We start from the raw sequence: 20,565 nt of genomic DNA, 5'->3' as shown, positions 1-20,565 counted from the left end.
ACGGCGGCCTCCCCCTTTCCGTCTGCCTCTCTTCTTTTCTCGCCCGTTAACTTCAATATTTGGACGCATGCATTGCTTACCGCACAAGAGTTCGTTAACGCAGCGACAACACAACTCACCTGAAACAGAGAGAACAAAAGAATCGAGATTAGACGCTGTTCGCCTTCGACTGTCTCGTTCGTAAAGAAGAAGCAAAGAAATCCTCAAGACAGAGCGACGCGGGATTGTGTGCGTGCCAGGCGCGGAAAATACCGCTCGTAAAATTTTAAGGCGCGGCCTGATGTCCGCATGAATTTCGAATGTAAGGTACGCACAGGGAGAGAGGGATAGAGAGAGAGAGAGAGAGAGAGAGAGAGAGAGAGAGAGAGAAGCAGCTAGGATAAAAGCTGGGCATTTCGCGCTCCTTTCGCGTCGCCCCCACTGCAAACTTATCGGCGGGATTTTATATGCATTCGTCCCTTTTGTAGCCTGTACGTGGTTGCACTTGTTCGCTCGCGAAGCAGATAGGAGAAAATATCGCATAAACAGTGTTTATTATCGATCGCCGCAGCGAAGAATCGCGCGCACTGTCTGCACGGTCGTCACGTCGTATTAAATCCATAGCGGCATCGGTGTACAATGGTCGGCTCTCTGTCGATAGGCTGTTTGCCCAGTGGCGAGCGAAGACAATATTACCCGAGCCGTGGATGCAAACATAAGCGCGCGAGGCGAGTGAAGGGCGGCTAACTCTACTTGAATTCTTCAGTCGAGTCATCTCTCGAGGAGTCGTCGAATAAACATCGATTCGGGCGCCTCCTTAACCGCACAATGCAGATCGCAGCAGCTAGCATTGGTCAGCCGATTGGCATCGCGCCAAGACGCCGCCTCCTACCCTAACGACGACCACCAGCGACGAAATGAGGGGATCGCTGAAATTTTTCCGAGCCTAAGGAGATATGAACAAACCAGGGTTGTCTTCTTTTGACTGTTTTGATCGAGATATCGAGTGTAAAAGGTGCAAGGAGAGGACGACTCGATCGGGTTTCGATGTGTTCTGCAAATACCTCTCTGCTTCATTTTATTCTTTTGCGGGACTTTGAGGATTATTAGGGCTTCGCGTTGCTGTTTTACCTTGCGAAGCATTCCAAGTTGAATCCCGAAAAGCTTATGACCGTTCGTAAAGTGAAATCTCATGCGGAGATGAAACCGAAGCAGTCTCTAAGTGGGAGCACTGAAACGCAGTCGCATCCAGCGTATCGAGTGGAGAAGTCGCGGGGGCAGCCTCGAGATAAAAAAAGCACTTGGAATCCGAAATCAAGGTCTAGCTTTTAACGCAGCGCAGGAATTTAAATTAGAAAACCGGCTAGAGAATTCGGGGGTCGTGCAGGCTTATTTCGAGGCCACTTTATTTGGAAAGCCTCGGGCCGCGCACGATGCATTCGGCTAAGAGAGCGCCACTCGCTTGGGAAATTGCTGCTCTCTCGCTGTGGCTTCGCCTTATTCTCCCCGTAGCGATACGTCTGTGTAATCTCTTTTGTTTCGTTTCTCACCGAGCACGGCTTTGTTTTCGCTCGATGAGACGACCGAGATATCCTTCTTTTCTCTCATTGCCTTCCGGATAATTGTATAAGCGCGCCGGCTCTGCTCCCTGCACGTATTACAAAAATGTTTCGCCGTCGGCTGCAGTGCTCGTTTTAAACGCGGGGTTCTTCGACGCCACGATTCGCCTGCTGACGATACGCGTCCGCGAGGCTCGCTTGATTTCCAGCACAGCGTGTTTTTCCCCGATCGACGAACCAATGAGCTCCGCGCGAAAACGAATCCCTCTGAAAAGGCAGCTTCGACGCGCAATCCGGCGAGCTTACCGAAAAAGTCACCGGTAGGAGACGGAGTAGAAGCCGAGGAAGCCGAGAGCCCGGCGAAAATGACGAAAAATCCACGAGAGAGATGGAAAGAAAAGCGAGTGCAGGGGGACGCTGGGCTGGAAGCGTAAAGTAATTACGCGGCCGCGCGCGAGATTTCATCGAATATCGCGAGTAGGATTCTCCCTCTCTTGCTCGTTCGACTGGTATTCCCAAGCGCACGAATTACCGGCACGACGTACTTGCCCGTTGGGACTAACCAAGTCTCGACTTCGTGGACACGTCCCCGACGATCGCTTTCACTAAGCCCCACACTCTCTCTCTCTCTCTCTCTCTCCTCTCTCTCTCTCTCTCTCTCCTCTCTCTCTCTCTCTCTCTCTCTCTCCTCTCTCTCTCTCTCTCTCTCTCTCTCTCTCTCTCTCTCTCTCTCTCTCTGCGGCAGACTTCTATCTGCTTGGATGGATCTTTCATTCTTTTCATTTTTTTTAACTTTCATGTTCTATCGATTGTTTTGCAGGCTCCGCGCGTCACATATATTCTGGACGCGCAAAAGACAACACACCACGCAAACTCCGTGAGAACTATAAGCGAGAAGGCCCTCATAATAAGTAACTGTAAATATCATACGCCTGCTAGCGAGTATCCCAAGCCCCGTCATTAAAAGAGCGCGAAACCATAGCTTTTCGATGGAACAAGCGTTTTCGAGAAAACCCGTGACGATCCATCGACAAGAGAGGGAGAGAGCTATCGAATTAATCGCATCCATCGCGGATAAACCCAGAACAAAGGGCTAGGCTCGGAAAGAAAAATCTGGCAGCTTGGGTGAAAAAAGCTGCCTCTTGCGCGCGCGGGCGCCCCGAAGCAGAGTCCCGTCGTCATGCAGCTCCGCAAAAGCAGGGGGAAAAAGCGGAGATCGATCGATCGCCGCCCGACAGAGAAAGAGAGAAACGGCCGTATCACCGGACGATTCTCGTCAGAAACGAAGATTAATGACAGCACGCCAGCGCCGGGCAAATCGAGCGAAAAAATAAGAATAGCCATGGCCCCGATGTATTATGTATTGGCGCCGCCGCCACCGCCGAGGTTAAATGAAAAGCTGAGTTTAATTGTTAAATCGCCCTCGGAATCGACAATCGCAATATCCCCCTCTTGCGCGCAGAAAGAGAGTTTGATTAGCAGTAAGGAAATTAACGATGCGAATCGACGACATAATTACGAGAGGAGCGAAGCGGAGAAATTCGCGGACGAGCCTTTAACGCGCCGCACCGGGCACTCCGGCACTCGTTCCCGGAAGCGAAGATGCGCGCGACAATGAATTATCTCCTCAGAAATAAAAGCAGGCGCGCCAACAGGAGAGCTCTCGAGGCTACGCGATCATGCATCCAGCGATACTGCCCCTTTTAGCTCATTGTTCTCCCCGGCCGTTGATCCTTTCCATATCGAGGGACCGTGGGCCGAGTTTACTTGAATTTCGGTTGCGGCGGCCACTTCAAATTATTATCTGTTCGAGTGAATGATCGGGAAAGTGAACTTGAGCGGCAGTCCATAGGCGATATGGAAACGATAAATACACACATGTATTACCGTCGTCGCTTCGATTATCAGGTTCTCGATGGGAAACATCTGCTGTAAAAAGCTGAACGAGCTCAAGGCAACTTTCTCGTACAATTCGTTCCAGCTTTGTTCTCGCCTGTCGTTTTTTCACGCGTCGGCACTTGACACTCGCTAACTTTCGCGTCGAGCGTACAATTTGCAAAGTGTGACAATCGCGAAACTCGACTGGTACAAGCTGATAAGCAGAGCGCGTCTATCGGCGTTATCCGAAGGTCCAAAACAAAACGAGCCGGACTTTGGCCGAGTCGGAGAAACGGCCAGACCGGGAAAAGGGCAAAATTTGTCGAGTGTGTCTCATTAAAGGCATCTCGTCGGCAGCGACGAAAGCGAAAGTCGAGCGAGGGAGAGGGGAAATAGATGCGCGCGCAGAGGCGCTCGTGCCTCATTAAAAATGTAATTTACAGTAGTCGCGCGCGGTGAAAAGTGCACAACGCAGCCAAGCGCAAAGTCAAAAGTGCTTTAGAAAAAGAAGAGGTAAGGCGAGCAGCAAGCAAGCAAGCCAGTAAAGGGAAGAAAGCTCGGTGCTCGGCCCTGCCCCCCGCCGTTACTTTAGCTCCGCACTTTCCGCGCGTATCTCGCCCGCGTTCCGCCCACTTTACCGAGTAGAAGCCACGGCGCGATGTCTCCCTCGGACTACATTAGCGCAAAAGGTTGCGCGCAATAGCGGAAGTTCAGCCGATTGCCTTGCCTTGAGAGAGCCGAGCGTCTTATTTGGCTGGAGCTCTCTCGCGGGGACACAGTGCTTGCCGCGTGCTTTTTTCTCCTGAAATTTGAATTTCTAAAATCTCGAGCGACATTAACGTTACGAGCTTTATTGACTGCACCGCCGCGGCGCACTCGAACGGGGCTCCAGGTGCGCGCGAGAGTTCTTTTATTGCCGCGGAGCTTTCCGTGAAATTGCCACGACGTGATTGTATTGCACGTGCGAATGTTTAGCAGGCCCTCCCTCGGCGTCAATCATTGTCGTTGGCGTCGGTCGCAGTGCGCGACCTTGCGAATTGTCGATGAAAGTACCGTGGCAGGCTCAAACTTGCGGAAAAGCTCGTCAGGGAATAGGGCGAGCGAGAGCTAAACAAGCGCGAGCGGCATTAAAAATTGCCGCGGCCCGATTAACTCGGCAGCGCTTGCTTATGCTTAAAGGGCGGAGAAGCTGGCGGTGCAACTTTTCGGCGAAGCTGAATTTTTAAAGTATCTCGTTCAACAAGTTTCTCTCGCGGAACGAGTCGTTAGATGGAATTTCGCTTTTGCGGTCGCGCTCGCAGTAGCAGCGAAACTTCCGCGGCCAAAGCTTCTGAATATTTCATGCGTAAATCTGATATCTTTCAAGACTTGGTTAGGCTGCGTGTGTCCCTTTTGCGACGCGAGCGCCGGAAAAATCCTTTGCCTCACTCTCAATTTGTATACGGCGCACTTTTGATTGTTCTCCGAAGCTAACTTTGAGCGCTGCTCTAAGCTGCGAGCATAAAAACACTTGTGAAAACAAAGCGTAGCGACGCGACGATCAAAGACCAAATCTCACAACGGCTCGTGTCCCAACCAATGGAAACCTGCCAGAGAAGCGCGACACTGCCGCGGGATGCTCTGACCTAAAAACTCTTCACTGTCTCCCTCGAATTAATGCGTTATTATACGACAAGTTCCCTCCCCCGTCTCTGTCTGGCACGCTGCCGAATCGCTGATATCGCACCTCGCCGACGAGCGAGCGAGCGAGCGAGCGAGCGAGAGAGAGAGAGAGAGTCAATCTCGCTAATTTGTAAGCGCCCAGGCATCGTCGGCTTTTAATTGAAAATATCCCTGCGACGCGCTTGATAAGCGAGCTTTTGTTTGACAGCTCTCTCGCAGAGACAGCCGAGCTTTTTGCAGCCATTCATAACAGACAATTTTATCGTTTCCTTTTGTTCGCCTAAGCCTTCGGAAATCGACGATGTAACCAAGCGCGCACATAAGCCCGGCGGTATTCGGCGTGGCGTGCAGTCTGACCAGCTGTGACTGATGCGCGCTACTAACGAGATTATCTTCGAAGCTTCTAGGCCAATGATTATTACAAAGTCGCGTCTACGGCAAAACATATAAATCGAGCGGTCGCGCGACAACAGCCGATATCGATTGTTTCATCCGGTAATTAGCCGAAGCGCCGGCGAGTTATCGCGCGATCGTCGCCGCTCCGGCCGCCAGAGGGCGTTATGCTTAATTGATTAACGTGGCGGCGCTGCCCGAATGATAATTATCCGTCGAACGTACGAACGATCGCTATCCGTGCCTCGTGGCTTTTCATTTACCACCAGATCTCGCGCTATCTCTCTGTCTCCGATTCTCCCGTCGATTCGCTCGAGCTGCTTGCGATTTCGCGAAAAACGCCCCGATTTATTCCCATTGTTGCTCGCGCACGGTAAAGATTCTTCCAGGTGCCACGCGAATAATATTCGAAACAAACAACGGAATTACCGCGCCACGCTGTGGCTTCAGTCGATTTAAATAACGAACCGCGCGGCGAACAAAGATATTAGCATTCCTGGCTTTAATGATATGCGCTCTTATTTTCCCTCGCCAAACGACAGCAAAATTTAATACTTCGCAACGTTTATATTTTTTCAACTTACTTCATTTGCTGGATTACCCTTTATCCAGAATACACAACATATTAATTCACTCTCGTACGTTTGCCACATACACGCTGCATCGAAAGTAGATAAACTATCCGTGCTAACAAAAAAAAAATCATAAATACCAATATTTCTTTCCTTTCGTTTACTCCATTCCTTGTTTTTCCCACTCCCCATATCTACGATCTCGAGAACAAACAAAACAAAAAATTACAGTCCAGTCGTAAATTCTATTTCCTATCGGCCTCTTGCGTTTCCTTTTTTTTCCTTCTGCCCCGTCCGCCTCATTTTGTTTTTAACTCGGCCACTAAATCCCAGCGCGCGCTCTCTCTCTCTCTCTCTCTCTCTCTCTCTCTCTCTCTCTCTCTCCTTCGTGCAATAGGTTTGGAAGTGGTTGCTGCTGCCTCAAAATCGATTTTAACCGAATGGCAAATATTTGAGAACCAAGAGACTTTATTGCCAAAGCCCGCCTCTACTACTTTCTGTTTATTCGATTCTTTGACGACAACACTTGCGCACTCATATTCTTTTTTCAAAGAAACGAAAAATGATGGGAGATAAAATGGTAAAAGGGCTTCTCACCTACATATTTTTTTACCAGACCTTGCGCATAGTCAGCAATCATTGCTATACTCCTTCTAAGCACACGATAGCATTCTCTACGCCTAGAGAGTAAAGCACCTTGCGCATGCGTGTGATACGCTTTTTACGTTTACGCCTCCGGCTCAGTCGGTAAAACATGGCGCATCGTGCGTACACGAGTCAATTCGCTTCTAGACAGAAAATGCTAACAGTAAAGTAAGTACTACTCACAGGGAACAGTTATCATTGCACGAATGTGTGCTGAAAAATTGCATACATAAGTACGGGAGTACAACGGGTAACTACGCAAGGAGTGAAATGTCGACCACAGTTCACTCGGTCGGCAATATGGCACGGTGCACCCATTGCTTACTGTACTCCCTTAATGCATAGTGTACTATTGTTGCGTTTTATAAATACGCCTTATCTTGCAAAATATTTTTCTATTCAGTTGTTTGCCTCATTATGATTTACATTCGACGTTTGTCACATCCTGTACATATTGGGTTATTCAAAGCTTATACATTTAAAAAATATGTATAGATCTCATATATATGCATACATATGTAACACAAAATGACCATCTAAACACCTAACAATAAACAATGAAGCAGCCAACATTGAGAACACCGATAACTATGATACATTGTATGTTTATCATGGACTGAACTTTATATATAAGTTGGAGGATACAGTTATATATGACGCAATCTCATTATATTCTAATAAGTTTGATATATTTTGCGGGAAACGTACAATGGGAGGTATACATATTCATATTTAACAATTAGAAAATATATATAGTTGTGTTACACATGCATACTGGGTTATGTCGGTATGTAAGGCAGCCCTATAGATATTGTTTTACGCATACTGTATATCTATACGTTATAACAAAACACATAAATATCACGCGCCTTCTTCCTCACTTTTTCAGCAGTAGAAGTACCGACGTTGTAAAAAAATCGTCCCGTGGTAATTTTACTGCAAAATCAAATCTTTACATACGTAATTTTTAACAGGTATATCATGTTATTTGGTGAGTAGTACATGGACGACGAGTAAGCCTATCAACAAATTAGGACACATAACATCTATAAAATATATATGAACGAGTGAGTGTGTATTCTTTTGTCCTTACACATAATTCAGCCTCGGTTAGATTATACATCCACTTGCGTTCGTCCAAAAAATAAAAGCTCTCTTTCCCACATACATAAAACACAACTGTGAATGTATAAATATTTAATTATAAACGAAACAATCAATATAAACTACTTACATCAATTATATATCAATTATGATGGCCATGTGCAGACAGCATTAAGTAGTATATGAATATTTCAAGGACATAATAAGTATAACAATATACGACAACAGGACGGCATATCCATATCAATGTTCAATATATAAATATAATAGAGAATATGCAATTATATATAACGAGAATAGTAGTAAAGTGAGTTATAGAGACAAAGAAAGAGAGAGAGAGAGAGAGAGAGAGAGAGAGAGAGACACCGAACGTAAACAAAACAAATGAGAAAGGGGAATATTGTCATTAAGCCATTTTGTTTGGATTTATGTATAGAAACGTACCACCAAAACTCGAGCGAGCCTTGCGCTTGCTCAGTTCGGTTGACGCGGCCGCGCGACGGCTAGTTACATGATGTGACGTAGTGTCTCTCACGGCCGCCACATGGAGATATGGAGGTGTGCCGCCGGCGTCACCCGGCCAGCCGGTCGCCATGCGTCACACCCTGAAACAGAATCAACATCCTTCACCACCATCCTCTGTAACTCCTTTACCAGTATCCAACAACAACAACAGACACAGACAAATGGGGGATTTTCGATTGTTTTTTACTTTGTTCTCAATCACGATTTTCGGGTTGAAATCTGCAAACGTCAAAATATCATAGGTATGGTATGTTAATAGATATTTGAATGACTGTTCTTTACTTTTTCAGTGAGTATGTGCAGAATTCCGTTGAAAAGTACCGTATTTGGTCGGCGTGTTATCGAATTTTATATTGTGTGGATGTATTTGATTTTTATATTTTATCACGCTATGGTAAAAACATGATATTTCATAGTATTAATTAACAAATTAAAATTATAATATTAATTCTAAGTTCTAAATCAAATTCTATGGATCTATACTGGACCCGCAAAACTTCAATTAAATTCGTTTTCTTTAAAAATTCTCGTCCCCCTCTGAAAAAAAAAGAAAAACATGAAAAAACAATAAAAAATCATCTTTTTTTCATTAATTTTTGTACTACCATGGGTAACAAAGGGCGTCACAAGCACGCGAGACAATAAGCCTAGTTATTTTTTGGTGGAAAAAAGCTCGATTGGTATTTTTGCATAGAATTCCTAATATGTAAAAGTAGGATTTATGGTATGTGGTTACGTGTACAATATTTTTTGTGATCTACGTATAACTGTGATTACCAACAGCAGCAGCATATTTTTTGCAACCCCTTTTACACTTGGTTACGAGAAAAAACGCAGAAAAGCTCAATAGGACACGTACAAAAATAAAAGTTGTTAAGCCAAAGTACGATATATTTATTGTTATAGATAGTACGTTAGCTCTTCTCAATGTCAAGCGGCCTTTCAAAGTTTTCGGTGGCTTGATTTACGTTCAACTCTTTCCTCGCAAAAAGTTTACTCTCGGAAAACTTCGTGGGCCAAGAATTAAGAACAGATCTTTTAAGCGATCATCTTCAACACAAACGCACTCGGTTCGATATATTTTTTCGTGGAAAAAAAAAAAAAAAACCGTTTAATTGCAGAACAGACAGGAGGAAAATTGAATAAAAGTCCGGAAAAAAGGGAAGTGGTGGTGTAGACGATTAAACGAAAGCGATATCCGCTTCGATGATTATTCGGCGCGTTCTCGCGAGCCAACGAACATACACACATGCGCGTCGAAAATAATGCGAGAGAGAGACTCCGCCAAGCGTAACTAACTTCATAACGAATGATAATGCGAATCAATGGAACGCACTTCTCTCTCCCCATTCCAAACGTATATTTATTATATATTTTTTTAAATTAACTCTCTGCGCGCACTCGCAGTCTATTATTCGTTGCGTTCGACTGCAAAAAAGGCCAACGCATAGATATCCGTCCATTTGACTGAGTCAGCAGTCGGCTAAACTCTCTCTCTCTCTTGCTATAAAGTGCCGCGCTGTCCGACCCTTGCTCTGCGTGAAACTACGCGGGCGGCATGGTTACGTGTATACATCGACGAGTGTGTGCCAGGCCATTCTGGTAATACAATTTAGCGGTAAAATAGTCTGTACGCTCTTTTTCCTTTCAAACCCGTCTGGAACGAAGGTGTCAATTCTTTGACAAGATTATTTGGCTAATCCGAAGCGAATGGTCGAACGTTTTGGAACAAGTGCGCGAATAGTTCTGCTAGACTACGAGAGAAGAGGAGGGGGCTATGGCGCTAGTAAATTACCGGCGTTGACTAGGCCGGTGACAAGTGCAATGCGCACACACGGCACGCGTGTACACGCGTGTCCAGTAGCGTTGACGATACAACGCGTGTTCGCTATCCCTTGGCCTACTCGCTCTCGTGAGTTATTGTTGTAGCGCACACACGATTTCCTGATGTTTATCGCTGTCGAATTTGAGGCTCTGTTGAAAAGATTTTTCGGGCGCTGATTTATTTCTTTGTGTCTGAGCTGCCTCGCAATGTGCGAGTCAATGCCTAATTTTTTATCCAATCGGTTGAAAGTCGATACAGGCAAGCAAATGGCTAAAAATGGTTTGGAAATTCAATACGGAGCCGCGCACAATATGGCTGACCGTACGTTTTCTTTAAGGCCACTTTCCGGATAAATATTTATTTCTTGACGCGACGATACTTAACCGAGTCTAGAGCTTGGGGCAAAGACCGTCCCTCTTTGATATACCTATGTGCAGATATATGGGGTCTTGAGATGCAGATTTTATTGTTTGCAAGAGAACACAATTTATTAGAAAAATATTCCGTAAATACGCGCTGACAAATAAAATGCGGTATATATTTGCAGATTTCTTAGTCTCTCGTAGCAGAGAAAAAGTGGAGCGAGAGAATAGATCTGAAAAGAAGGGTCATTCGCACTCGAGGATTATCCTTAAATCGAGGCCAATAAATAACGTCGACAAGCAAATTCAAATGCAGCGGTATAATATTCTTCGCTGTCTCAGCAAAAAGAAAAAATATATACATATACAAGGACACGTAGAGCCGATATCTCAGCATTATCTGTTTCGACAGCGGCTGAAGCATAAACACGGCCATTGGGATAAAATCCCAGCCAGCCCTCTTCCCAATTTCGATGATCCTCCACACCGCTACGGGAAAAAGTGTCTCGCGAAAATTACTTTATAAAGATTTTGCCGAGCAGCGGCGACGATGAAATTGAAGGCGCGCGCGCAAATGAATTTCTCCTCTCTCTCTCTCTCTCTCTCTCTCTCTCTCTCTCTCTCTCTCTCTCTCTCTCTCTCTCTCTCTACTTTGAGGGGGTTCGAGCTCGCTTGGCCAACGTTAATTACGAGATTTGTTTATATTTCTGTTCGGATGCCCTGAGCACTCGCTCTGCTGAGAGATTCAAAAGGATTCGCTTCAGTACCATTCAATCGTCGGGATTCTCGTCTATGAATATGCAAAAAATATATAGATCGTGTGAGCATGTGCATTTGCAAAGGAGCTTCGTAATCTAGCGCGAATGTGTGCATAATCACTTTTACAGATATGCATAGATTAAACGCTCGTAGTCTCTGAATATAAAGCACTTGTTAACAAGCCAATATACAATGGTGCCAATCTCTCTTTTTCTAGAAAAGTTATTCCATTGAGTCAGCGGAACATGTGACTAGGCGAAATAAGCATCGTAACTTGGCAATTCTAAACACTAACCGTTTGCGTGGCCGCGCGCCGCCAGCCGACGTAATCCCGTAAAAAGCCGTCTCCCACGTATCGAAATTCCGGCGGAGGGCGCTCGAGCTTTCGCAGCCACGGCGACGCACGCGTGCGCTGGGAAAGTGCGCCTGGTAAAGAGCCTCGTGGCTTTCCGCGCGGCCAAACTCCATTTCCGGCCTCTTGTTCTTCGCTCGCCGATAACCGGAAATTGGCCCCCGAGAGCCGCGAATGAAGTCCACGGCGAGTGACGGCGCTGACGGAGGATTGGACTCGTCACCGGCCGGTTAATGCGATCCATCGAGGAAAAAAGTTAATCAACGGGCGAGCTGCAGCGGCGACTCGTAAAAGGCGACGGCGCGTGCGCGCGCGGATCATTCATTGAAAAGGCGGTGGCGGCGGCGGCGGCGGCGGCGGCAGCTCGTTAAAAGTTACGATCATTAAAAGTGCGCCGCTCGCCGCCTTGCACTTGCCCGTAATTGACGCAAACATTTCGTTCCGCGCGCACCTCTCACTCGCTCCCCCGCTCGGCCGAACTTTCGCTCCTCGCTGGCCCGCTCGCGTCCGTACGCTTCGTCTGCCATTGCTGACCGTCAGCCGGCTATCGACAGCGATGGCCCTTCCGCGCCAGCCAAACTCTGGCGCTGTCCTGCGCAGTGCTAATAAAAAGCATCGATAGCTGGAACGAAAAGTAACCTACTGGCGATATCCATGAAAGTTATAAAACAGAAGAGGCAGTTGTCAACAACAGCAGTCGGCGACGGCGTCGTCTCGAAAGGAGGCAATGAAACGGTTAACTAAATTGGCTACTGTCATGCCCAGCAGTAGCGGCAGGGTGCCCCTGGCCACTCGTGCGCGACTCCACTCGAGTGCAGCAGCGGCAATGCTCGAGATCCGGCGTCCTCGCTATATTTTTGACGCTCGCGCGCGCGCGTGTGTTGTGCGGCTCGCGCGATCGGCGAACGGGTCAACTGTCAACCGCAAAGGATACGGACGGTTTATACGCTGCTGGTCAGTTGTTGAGGACACTGCTACACTGCGCTACTCCTGCTCGTGTCGTTGTTGGCTGGTGCTTTTCCAAAACGCGGCTCTCGGTGTCCCAAATCAGACGTTTCTCGAGGTCAAAGGGGTCAGTTGCGAGCGTCGCCATTGCAGGTTGGAAGAAAAATGTGAAAGCGCGCGCGTAGGAAGGGAGGCTGCCTGGCTTTATTACAGAAAACGTAAGATACACGAGGTAACGATCAATGCGTAATCTGTAACAAGTAACAGTAATCACTTCAGTTCGTCGAGTGTACACCTCGCACGCAATCTCAAGGCGTCTGTTTCGTTTCACACAAGCCTCCATCCATTATAATTAGGTTGGCTCTGGGTGTAGCCAGTCGGCTGACACCTCGTGCCCTTAATCAAATCGTCGACTTTGCCATGAATCAGCCTGAAATTAACGTCGTTGATGTTTCTCGATTTGTTAATCGTCTTCTGCAATCTGTTGGTATTGAACCACACCTCTTCTTCGCCAGAGGCGTTCGTTAGCACTTTAATGCCGCTGACGTATTGCAAAGTTTCAGGATCCTGCGCCAAGACGACGACGTTCTCAGGAAGGAACGGTCGCTCGATATTCCAACACGCGAGTGCCGTGTAACCGGCCAATTGGAAGAACATCGCGCCGGTTTTTGATATCGCGTGGACACCTGCTTGACTTACTCGGCGCGCCACCGATTGATAAACTAGTGGTGGGCTTGTGTAGAGGCTGCGCTTCAACGAGTCCGTGTCGACGAACTTCTGGTAAAAGCTTGCCAGGGAGTTGAAGTAGAGATATCTGCAAAATTCAGCTTCGCGATTATCCAGAGACTTTGTACTTCAAGTTCTTTCTTAATTGTGCTGTGTGCGAAAGCGTCGTGATTTTAAGCTTGAGAGAAACCTAACTATCGCCGCGGTTTCAGAATTCCCGGCAAGCAAACTTTGGTCTTGTGTCGGTTATGCTTTCTTGTTTAATATTGATTATATTATATACCGGGGCAATCGATATGACAGAAAATAAAGAAAAAATTAATTACGCAAAGATAGCTTATCAAACTTTCGAGGAAATCCAAATGACTTGCTAGCGACACGCGCAAATGGCTGTTATAAAATCAAACTGGTTTATTATCAACAGCCCTGACGTTTACTTAGGCAAAGCAACGAAACTCGTTTGAGCTTATTTCGAGCGATAACACGAAAAAGCCAGGGTGGATTACGTGAATTGGCAAGGATGAAAATCGAAGAGGTATAGTGATCGCGAGCGCGTCAACGACCTCCTCAATCACGCAAAAAGCGTGTGCCGCGAGGATCGAGTTTCAGGGCGAATTATGCGCGGCGGCGTTGTGCCATGGCCTCGCGCCATGAAAGCAAACTATGCGGCACGTATATCGGACTTTTCGCTCGCGTTATGGTTCAACTTCGAAGGGATGCGCGCAGCGTGACCGTAAATTCGTTATTAGTTTCGCACTCCCGTATTTGGGACAAATTTTCCAATTACCGACACTTCGCGGCAGAGAAACTGGCGCAACGTATTCCCGCGGAGAAAAGTTTACGACGAGAGGCGCGGTTGGCGATCAGTTATTCCGATCACTGCGGTGCTTCTCGCGCCGGCGACCTGACGTAGAAACATCAATTGTCGCTGTATTGTGCTTGCCGCGGAGTATCATCAACCGTCAAGAATATATTTTAACAAAATTTTCCCGTTGCTCGCGGCAAAATTAACAATTCGTAAGTTCAACCGATTGCTACTTTCAATCGTAAATTTTTGCTGTTCAAATTTTTTACACGCGTCACGATCCACTTTACATTCAAGTAAAAGTTCTTCAGCTATGAATTAGAAAACAATGTATGCCTCAAGGTAAACACATTTCAAAATTGCAGCGTGCCGAATGACACGGAAACAAAATACCAATTAGTTTAATTACAAACCGTTCAGTCCGAGTAACTAAAGAGTTTCACGTACTGAAAACTTTGAAAATACCAAATTTACCAAAAAATGCGGCCCCAAAAGAAGGTCGCGTCGTTCAGTCAACGTATAATCTCTCAAGTTAAAGTCAGCCACAAAACGAAAGAAAGCACAACGGAAAAGAGATAAAAGTGCAATTGAATCGACACACCCACCTTTTCGAATAAAATCCACGTGGCGACAGTGCAACACCGAGCGTACCATCAGTCAAGTCAATGGGTTCGCCAGCAATGACAATCCTTCCAGCCTGAGGATCGTTGCCAAAAGCATTGCCTGGCGTATTGTCCAATCTCCATGACCGATTCTCACGAAGACTATACACCAGCAAACCATGCTTGATCACGTCGGCTACGTAAACGTAAGTATCTTGACAATTATCTCCAACTTCGACTACTGGATTGACGTACTGCGCTTTGCGACTGACTGTTTGATCTTCCGGTATGATGTATTTAAGCAGCACCTGATCTGTTTTCAAATCGAACGCCAACAATTTCATTGGGCATACTGATTGTCCACTCGCACTGCCAGTATCAACCATCCACAGGCGGTTACACTCGTCGATCTGTGTATCATTATCATTTTCGTTTAATTATTATAATTTTCGGCTCCCCGTGAGTTATTGCCTCGACTAGTTTTATTTATGTACCGTTGCGGTTTGTACACGCCGATTACTCACGTGCGCTCAAGTTCGCAGATTTATGGACGAATAATTCTAATTAGCCATTACAATTTTGATGTAACGTTAGTTATTTAGATCGAGGTCGCAAATAATGCTTGCCCTATTTATGACATACATATTATACAAGGAATGATTTATTTAAGAGCGAAAAAAATTGTTTATCTACTCTGTACTTACACAAGTTCCGCGATGCCGTGAGTAATATGCTAATGAAACATTTATACATTAGTTTTACATGAACAACCTCGCGTTAAATAAGCATCTGGAGTATTAATTAGCGTTTTCTTAGGCGCGCGCTCAAACTAACAACCGACTATTTCAAAATAACTCGGTGGGAGATGTGCGCGACTTTTTGCATAAATAACCGTTGCGGCGAGAAAGGCCTTCACTTTTCCTTCTTCTAATGATATTATCATTTAATTTTACAATTATCTCACGAGAAAAAACGCTTCTAAAGAATCTCGCAATGGCCTACATTCATCTCTTCTTTCATATCAAAGAGAAAAATCCACGACTGAAAAGTAGAAGGGCAGTCGTTGGAATCGAGCTTACGTAAAAAAAAGTGTATTACATAAATTTGGCAATAATGCGCTTACCGTGCCAATGTGAATGGAAAAAAGTTTCTGTGCTACCTGACATTCGGAACTTATATTCCAGACATACACATGCCATATTACGCAATTGAGAAAACCGGTTGCAACTCTAAATCGCGAGCAAAACAAATACACTCACGCAAACACGCCCACTATAATATATCGCGCGGCTCGTTGATCGCGTAAATGCCGCACGATTAATTCCATAGGTATACGTATTTCTAAATCCTATATTAGTTTATTACGAGCGATTATAATTTTACAACTTCGGAGATGAAAGTTTTATATAGTTAAATAATCGACTTGTTATTGTTTTGGCTTCTGAATTCTAGTTTTAATCGACTTGCGCGAGTGTACATTAAATTTTCTACTGCTGCTTCGTTTGAAAGTCATTATGTAAGCATACAAGACAATTATATTTAGAGTTTTTCGTTGTGCGGCTGAATATTCTTACAACCTATTAATTTTGACTCAACATCATTAACTGTCATGAATTGATTTAGCCGAAAGAGAAGTATATCAGTAAGTAAAATACGACATTCACACAGCTGTTGAAACAAAAAAATGCAATTCATAATTACCGCAACTCTGTAAACAGAAACCAGACTGTCGCAGTCAGCTCGATGCCAAGTCCAATCAGGGTAGGGCGTGAGCAAAGGCCCACCAAGACCCTTCAGATCAGTGATCACAGAAAGCGTAACAGGCGTACCTTCGAGCCATTGTGGACTGGTGACAAAAACTCTTCCTCTATTATCGATATCCACATCTTGAGACAATGGATTGCCAACAGTAAAATTCTTTCCCGTCAGTTGAACAGTCGGATGAACCCAATCGAGGAATTGCCATTGAAAAGCAACCTCTAGCCCAGTGATTTGTGGTCTTTGATTGTTGAAACCAGGGAAGATCACTTGTGGATTTTGCGGTGGAATTGGATTATTGAAAGCTGGTCGTCGCGGGGGAAACGAATCGACGAGAGGATTCTGGTTGATAGGAGCATTTTGAGGAAGCGAGTAGATCAATTGGTTTTGATTGGTATAAGTATTTATGATAGGATTCTGTTCGATAACCGACAGTTGAGAATTATTATTCCCTTGAAGTTGAGGATTAGCGTAAGCATATGCAAACTTATCGGCATTTGACAATTTAGCTTCGAGAAGTGGTTTGACAAGTGCGTTCTGGTAGATCGGGGATGCTTCCGATTGCGGTAAATTTGTAGGTATTGATGGTGACGTCAATTGGAAACTTCTGCTCAACGAGTTGACCAACGAATTCTGATTGACCGGTAAATTCTGCGACGAATCGATGGCATTCGATATCGACTGCGGCTTCAAACTGTTAACGTAAGTACTACTCGCGTATCTGTTGTTGTTCTTCGCAGCTTGCAGCAACGGTTTCACCAAGGAATTCTGATTGATCGGTCCATCTGTCGACAGGACATTTGGGAAGTCGTTGCGACGTACTTGCGAGTAACCGTTGATGTTCGCTAGTGGTGGCTGTGCTGTCGAAGTCGACTGGACGTACGAATTGGGATTGATTTGACACGGATTGTCCGCATAGTTACTACTCGCGTACGAGTTACTACTGATAGAGACTGCTTGTGGTGGCACGGTTATCACGAAATCTGGCTTTCGCGTCGACGACGGATGATAGCATAATGCTAACTTCAATAATTCTAGTAGCGCTAGTAGGATCAACATTTCTTTGGATTTGCACTGGTCGACGCGATCGTGATTACTGACTGCATGCCGCACAAAACTATACTACCACTGACTGTGGTAACAAGAGAAGAGGGAGGGGGGGGGGAGCTGGAGAAAGATATCGGGTGTATATAAACCTCTCTCCTCTTTCTCTCTCTCTCTCTCTCTCTCTCTCTTTCCAAGTACTCGTGTAGGTTTGGCCTTGCAAGATGCGTGTGGTATGTTACGTGAATTCTTTGTAACGATGGATGTTTAAACAGATGATGATTATACTTCGATAAGAATTTTCAATTTTTGAATTTGTTTTTCCTCGAAAAATTCTTGTCATGTGTTGAAAATTAGTGCGTTTTTCAAAGGACTAATTGTTTTCATTCAAAGCAATTTTTTCTCCGAGTTGACATTTGATTTGACAAATTTGACACATTCCTTATTTGACACCTTGATTTCTATCCAATTAAAAGAAATTTTCTAAGATTTAAATCACTGTAGCCAACAGTCTTGTGTATTAATTCTTCACCTCAGTATGCATACATACATACAGTATTTACATACATATTCCATAAATTTCTTTTTTCAAAAACACATACAAGCAATCAACTAGTATGTTGAACAAAATTAACTTTCAATTTCCGATTCCGAAATCGAATCTGAAATCCGCGTACGAGAAAACGGTAAGTAAGTTATTTAGCGCATTTCCGTATACACGTTCAAACACGCACACACGATTTCCGTATATCCTTCGCGTTGCTCTCTTTTCAGTTCAAATCTCTTCTATGTATACACACGTCCTGGACGCTGTATTTTCTTTGCACGCCATCAACATGGTTTTGTTTTCAAAGCGATAGACGCTTTGAAGGATAAAAGACAATGAAGTGTATGTGCATTTACAGACGTCGATTTAAATGCCGCGAATGAACTTGGAATTGATAACTAGGTTGAGTGTATCACAGCGTTTGTATATGATTGGCAAGAATAAAAAAATAATAATACTGTTTCTGATAAAGGCGTAAAAAGTTATTCGACCGAGTTACCGTAAAAAATCAGCGAGCGCGCGTGCATATGTCAGTTTGTCGAGTGGAGTAGTGCTAGCGGAAAAAGGAACTTTCAAACGATGATTTTTCAACACACGCACCCTGTCAGCATGTATGAGAGAGTGCATATAACACATCAGTCGTGTGCTGAGTCGAGATTAGGAGTGCACGCACGTTCTACTAAGTTACGCAAAACAAAAAAAAAATTATTCAGCGAGCTGGAAAAACTACGTACTCGTATAACGCCAGCTGCTCCCGTGCGTTTTCTTCTTGAATGATGTACATATGTTTCGTTGTTATTATTATTATCAATAAACTTACGTGCATCAAGAGTATGGTGTAAATAAGTATTGACAACTCACCTGTAACAAAAAAATAAATAAATAAAATTAAAAAATACGTTAATTGCGGAATTTACAATCGTATATGTAACATTTCAAGTACGATACACGCGTAACTGGAAGTGTTACATTTGTCCCGTATGAAAAAAACGTAAATATGCTTCGCTGCACACATTTACACGAATGCATATTGGCAGTGGAAAATATTTTGAAAGTAATCGGAACTCCTTGTACTCTGTTTTTTAACTAACATAATTATTTCTTTTCGGAGTAGCGAAACCTTAATTTTTATTGCCTTTAGATTTACTTACAATTAGATATACTTGGAGCATCACTATACTTCCAGTAGCAGTTTAGACTTGTCCAATACTATTATTGTAAGTGCAAATAAACACCAAATAGATATTTTTTTTTTCATTCTGCGTGTTGTTGGTTCGCACGGTTTTCATTTCGTGAGATTTGTTGTACGAGTCGTGCAATTTGGCTGTACCGAAACGAATATTCATTAGGAGACTAATAAAATTCAAACAATATGGTAACATAATTATCATTTATTTTTAATGTTTCCTTGGTTGATTGTAATACATCGTTTGATAAATGAGATATTTCACGAACGCTAATTAGCTCAGCAAAAAACCTTGTCCACTTTTACTTTCTTGGAAAAACTTGCAAGATTTACAGTCTCACATCGTATTCTATTTTTTGTCGTTCTTTCCTTTATAAATAATAATTATCTCACGATAGTTGGCGCGTTGAAAAAAATTAGGTCATAATTATCTTTTTACCGCACAAATATATCTCTGCGCATTTATTTTTCCTTTCACATACTCGATTGGACTACGATGACCATAAATAAATAATACATTTTTAACGTGAACAATCCTAATCGTCAAGTCATGACATAAAGAAATTTGAAGAACTTTTTTCAAATTAAAAAAAACCTAAAGTAAAAATACTGTATGTCAGTTCAATCGAAGAAAAGGAAATTCATTTTAAATTCATTTGGGTGATTTATATAGTGATCGTAATGTGATGGAAAATACTTAGAAGATAACAGAAATATACGACAATATGATATGATTTCTTTGTGTACACTCGAATTATAAAGTAGTCATTCATCATAGGGATAATTCTGTCGAGTAAATTTCCAGTTTGAAAAAACACGCTATCGATTATGTCGACTGCGTATCTCAGCTCCTAATAAATATGGTCAAAACGCTGCACAGCGTATTAACCAACTTACTCAACATCACTAAAAGCTTCAACTCACCGAGAAGAAATACAGTGGTGAGAATCGAGCAGAAAAGCCGCGAGCCGTTGGTTTCGTCAAAATTAAAAAAGCGGCCAACTAATGCGAAGCTGTAAACGTCACAGGCATCAACAATGAGAGAGAAAGAGAAAGCACGTCGTGGCTATAACGCGATGCGTAAATATTCGGCGCGTGTTGCGACGGCTGCGCGCACAATTCCGCGTACATGCAAATGCTTGCGCGCGCTCTCGTCACGGGCGCACATACACGCGGATACGGGCGAAATCAGCTCGCCGGAAAAACGTGAAAATTTACGGCCGAGGAAGGGGCAGAGCGCCGCCGACGCCGTCGTGTAATTACAGGAACGCGCGACCAGCTGTTCACGTGGAAATCGTCGTCGCGTTTATTTTTTTTTCAGTCGGTGTAGCTTTGGT

At 44.4% G+C, this 20,565-nt stretch overlaps 1 protein-coding gene and 1 long non-coding RNA gene across 2 annotated transcripts in view; both read right to left on the bottom strand.

Annotated features, from left to right (window-relative positions):
* Positions 1–64: 64 nt before the first annotated feature.
* The window catches only part of LOC131674452 (uncharacterized), a 90,039-nt gene continuing 69,538 nt past the window's right edge, over positions 65–20,565 (bottom strand). The window contains exons 2-3 of the long non-coding RNA XR_009302831.1: positions 8,237–8,397; positions 65–119 (exon numbers count right to left, since the gene is read on the bottom strand). This is a non-coding gene — a long non-coding RNA (uncharacterized LOC131674452). The remainder of the gene's footprint in view (positions 120–8,236; positions 8,398–20,565) is intronic.
* LOC131674451 (major royal jelly protein 1-like) lies at positions 11,599–19,223 on the bottom strand. The gene is made up of 4 exons (XM_058953147.1): positions 19,194–19,223; positions 16,395–18,903; positions 14,697–15,103; positions 11,599–13,374 (listed from the first exon to the last, which is right to left on the bottom strand). The coding sequence occupies exons 2-4, from the start codon at positions 17,508–17,510 to the stop codon at positions 12,888–12,890; spliced, it is 2,010 nt and encodes a 669-aa protein (XP_058809130.1). The 5' UTR covers positions 17,511–18,903; positions 19,194–19,223; the 3' UTR covers positions 11,599–12,887.

The sequence above is a fragment of the Phymastichus coffea genome, unplaced genomic scaffold (assembly GCF_024137745.1).
Source record: "Phymastichus coffea isolate CEN01 unplaced genomic scaffold, Cenicafe_Pcof_1.1 PCOF00244, whole genome shotgun sequence".
Taxonomy (NCBI): Eukaryota; Metazoa; Arthropoda; class Insecta; order Hymenoptera; family Eulophidae; genus Phymastichus; species Phymastichus coffea.
The sequence above is the reverse complement of the archived record's forward strand: the minus strand, read 5'-3'. Positions and strand labels throughout refer to the sequence as shown.

What these genes read in the sequence shown, in the direction of transcription:
- LOC131674451 (XM_058953147.1), bottom strand. Translation starts at nt 17,510, where the DNA reads ATGTTGATCCTACTAGCGCTACTAGAATTATTGAAGTTAGCATTATGC. An exon ending in TTTCTGTTTACAGAGTTGCG is followed by an intron (nt 15,104 to 16,394) that starts GTAATTATGAAT and finishes AATGATACACAG; the next exon opens with ATCGACGAGTGTAACCGCCT. An exon ending in CGTGGATTTTATTCGAAAAG is followed by an intron (nt 13,375 to 14,696) that starts GTGGGTGTGTCG and finishes TGAATTTTGCAG; the next exon opens with ATATCTCTACTTCAACTCCC.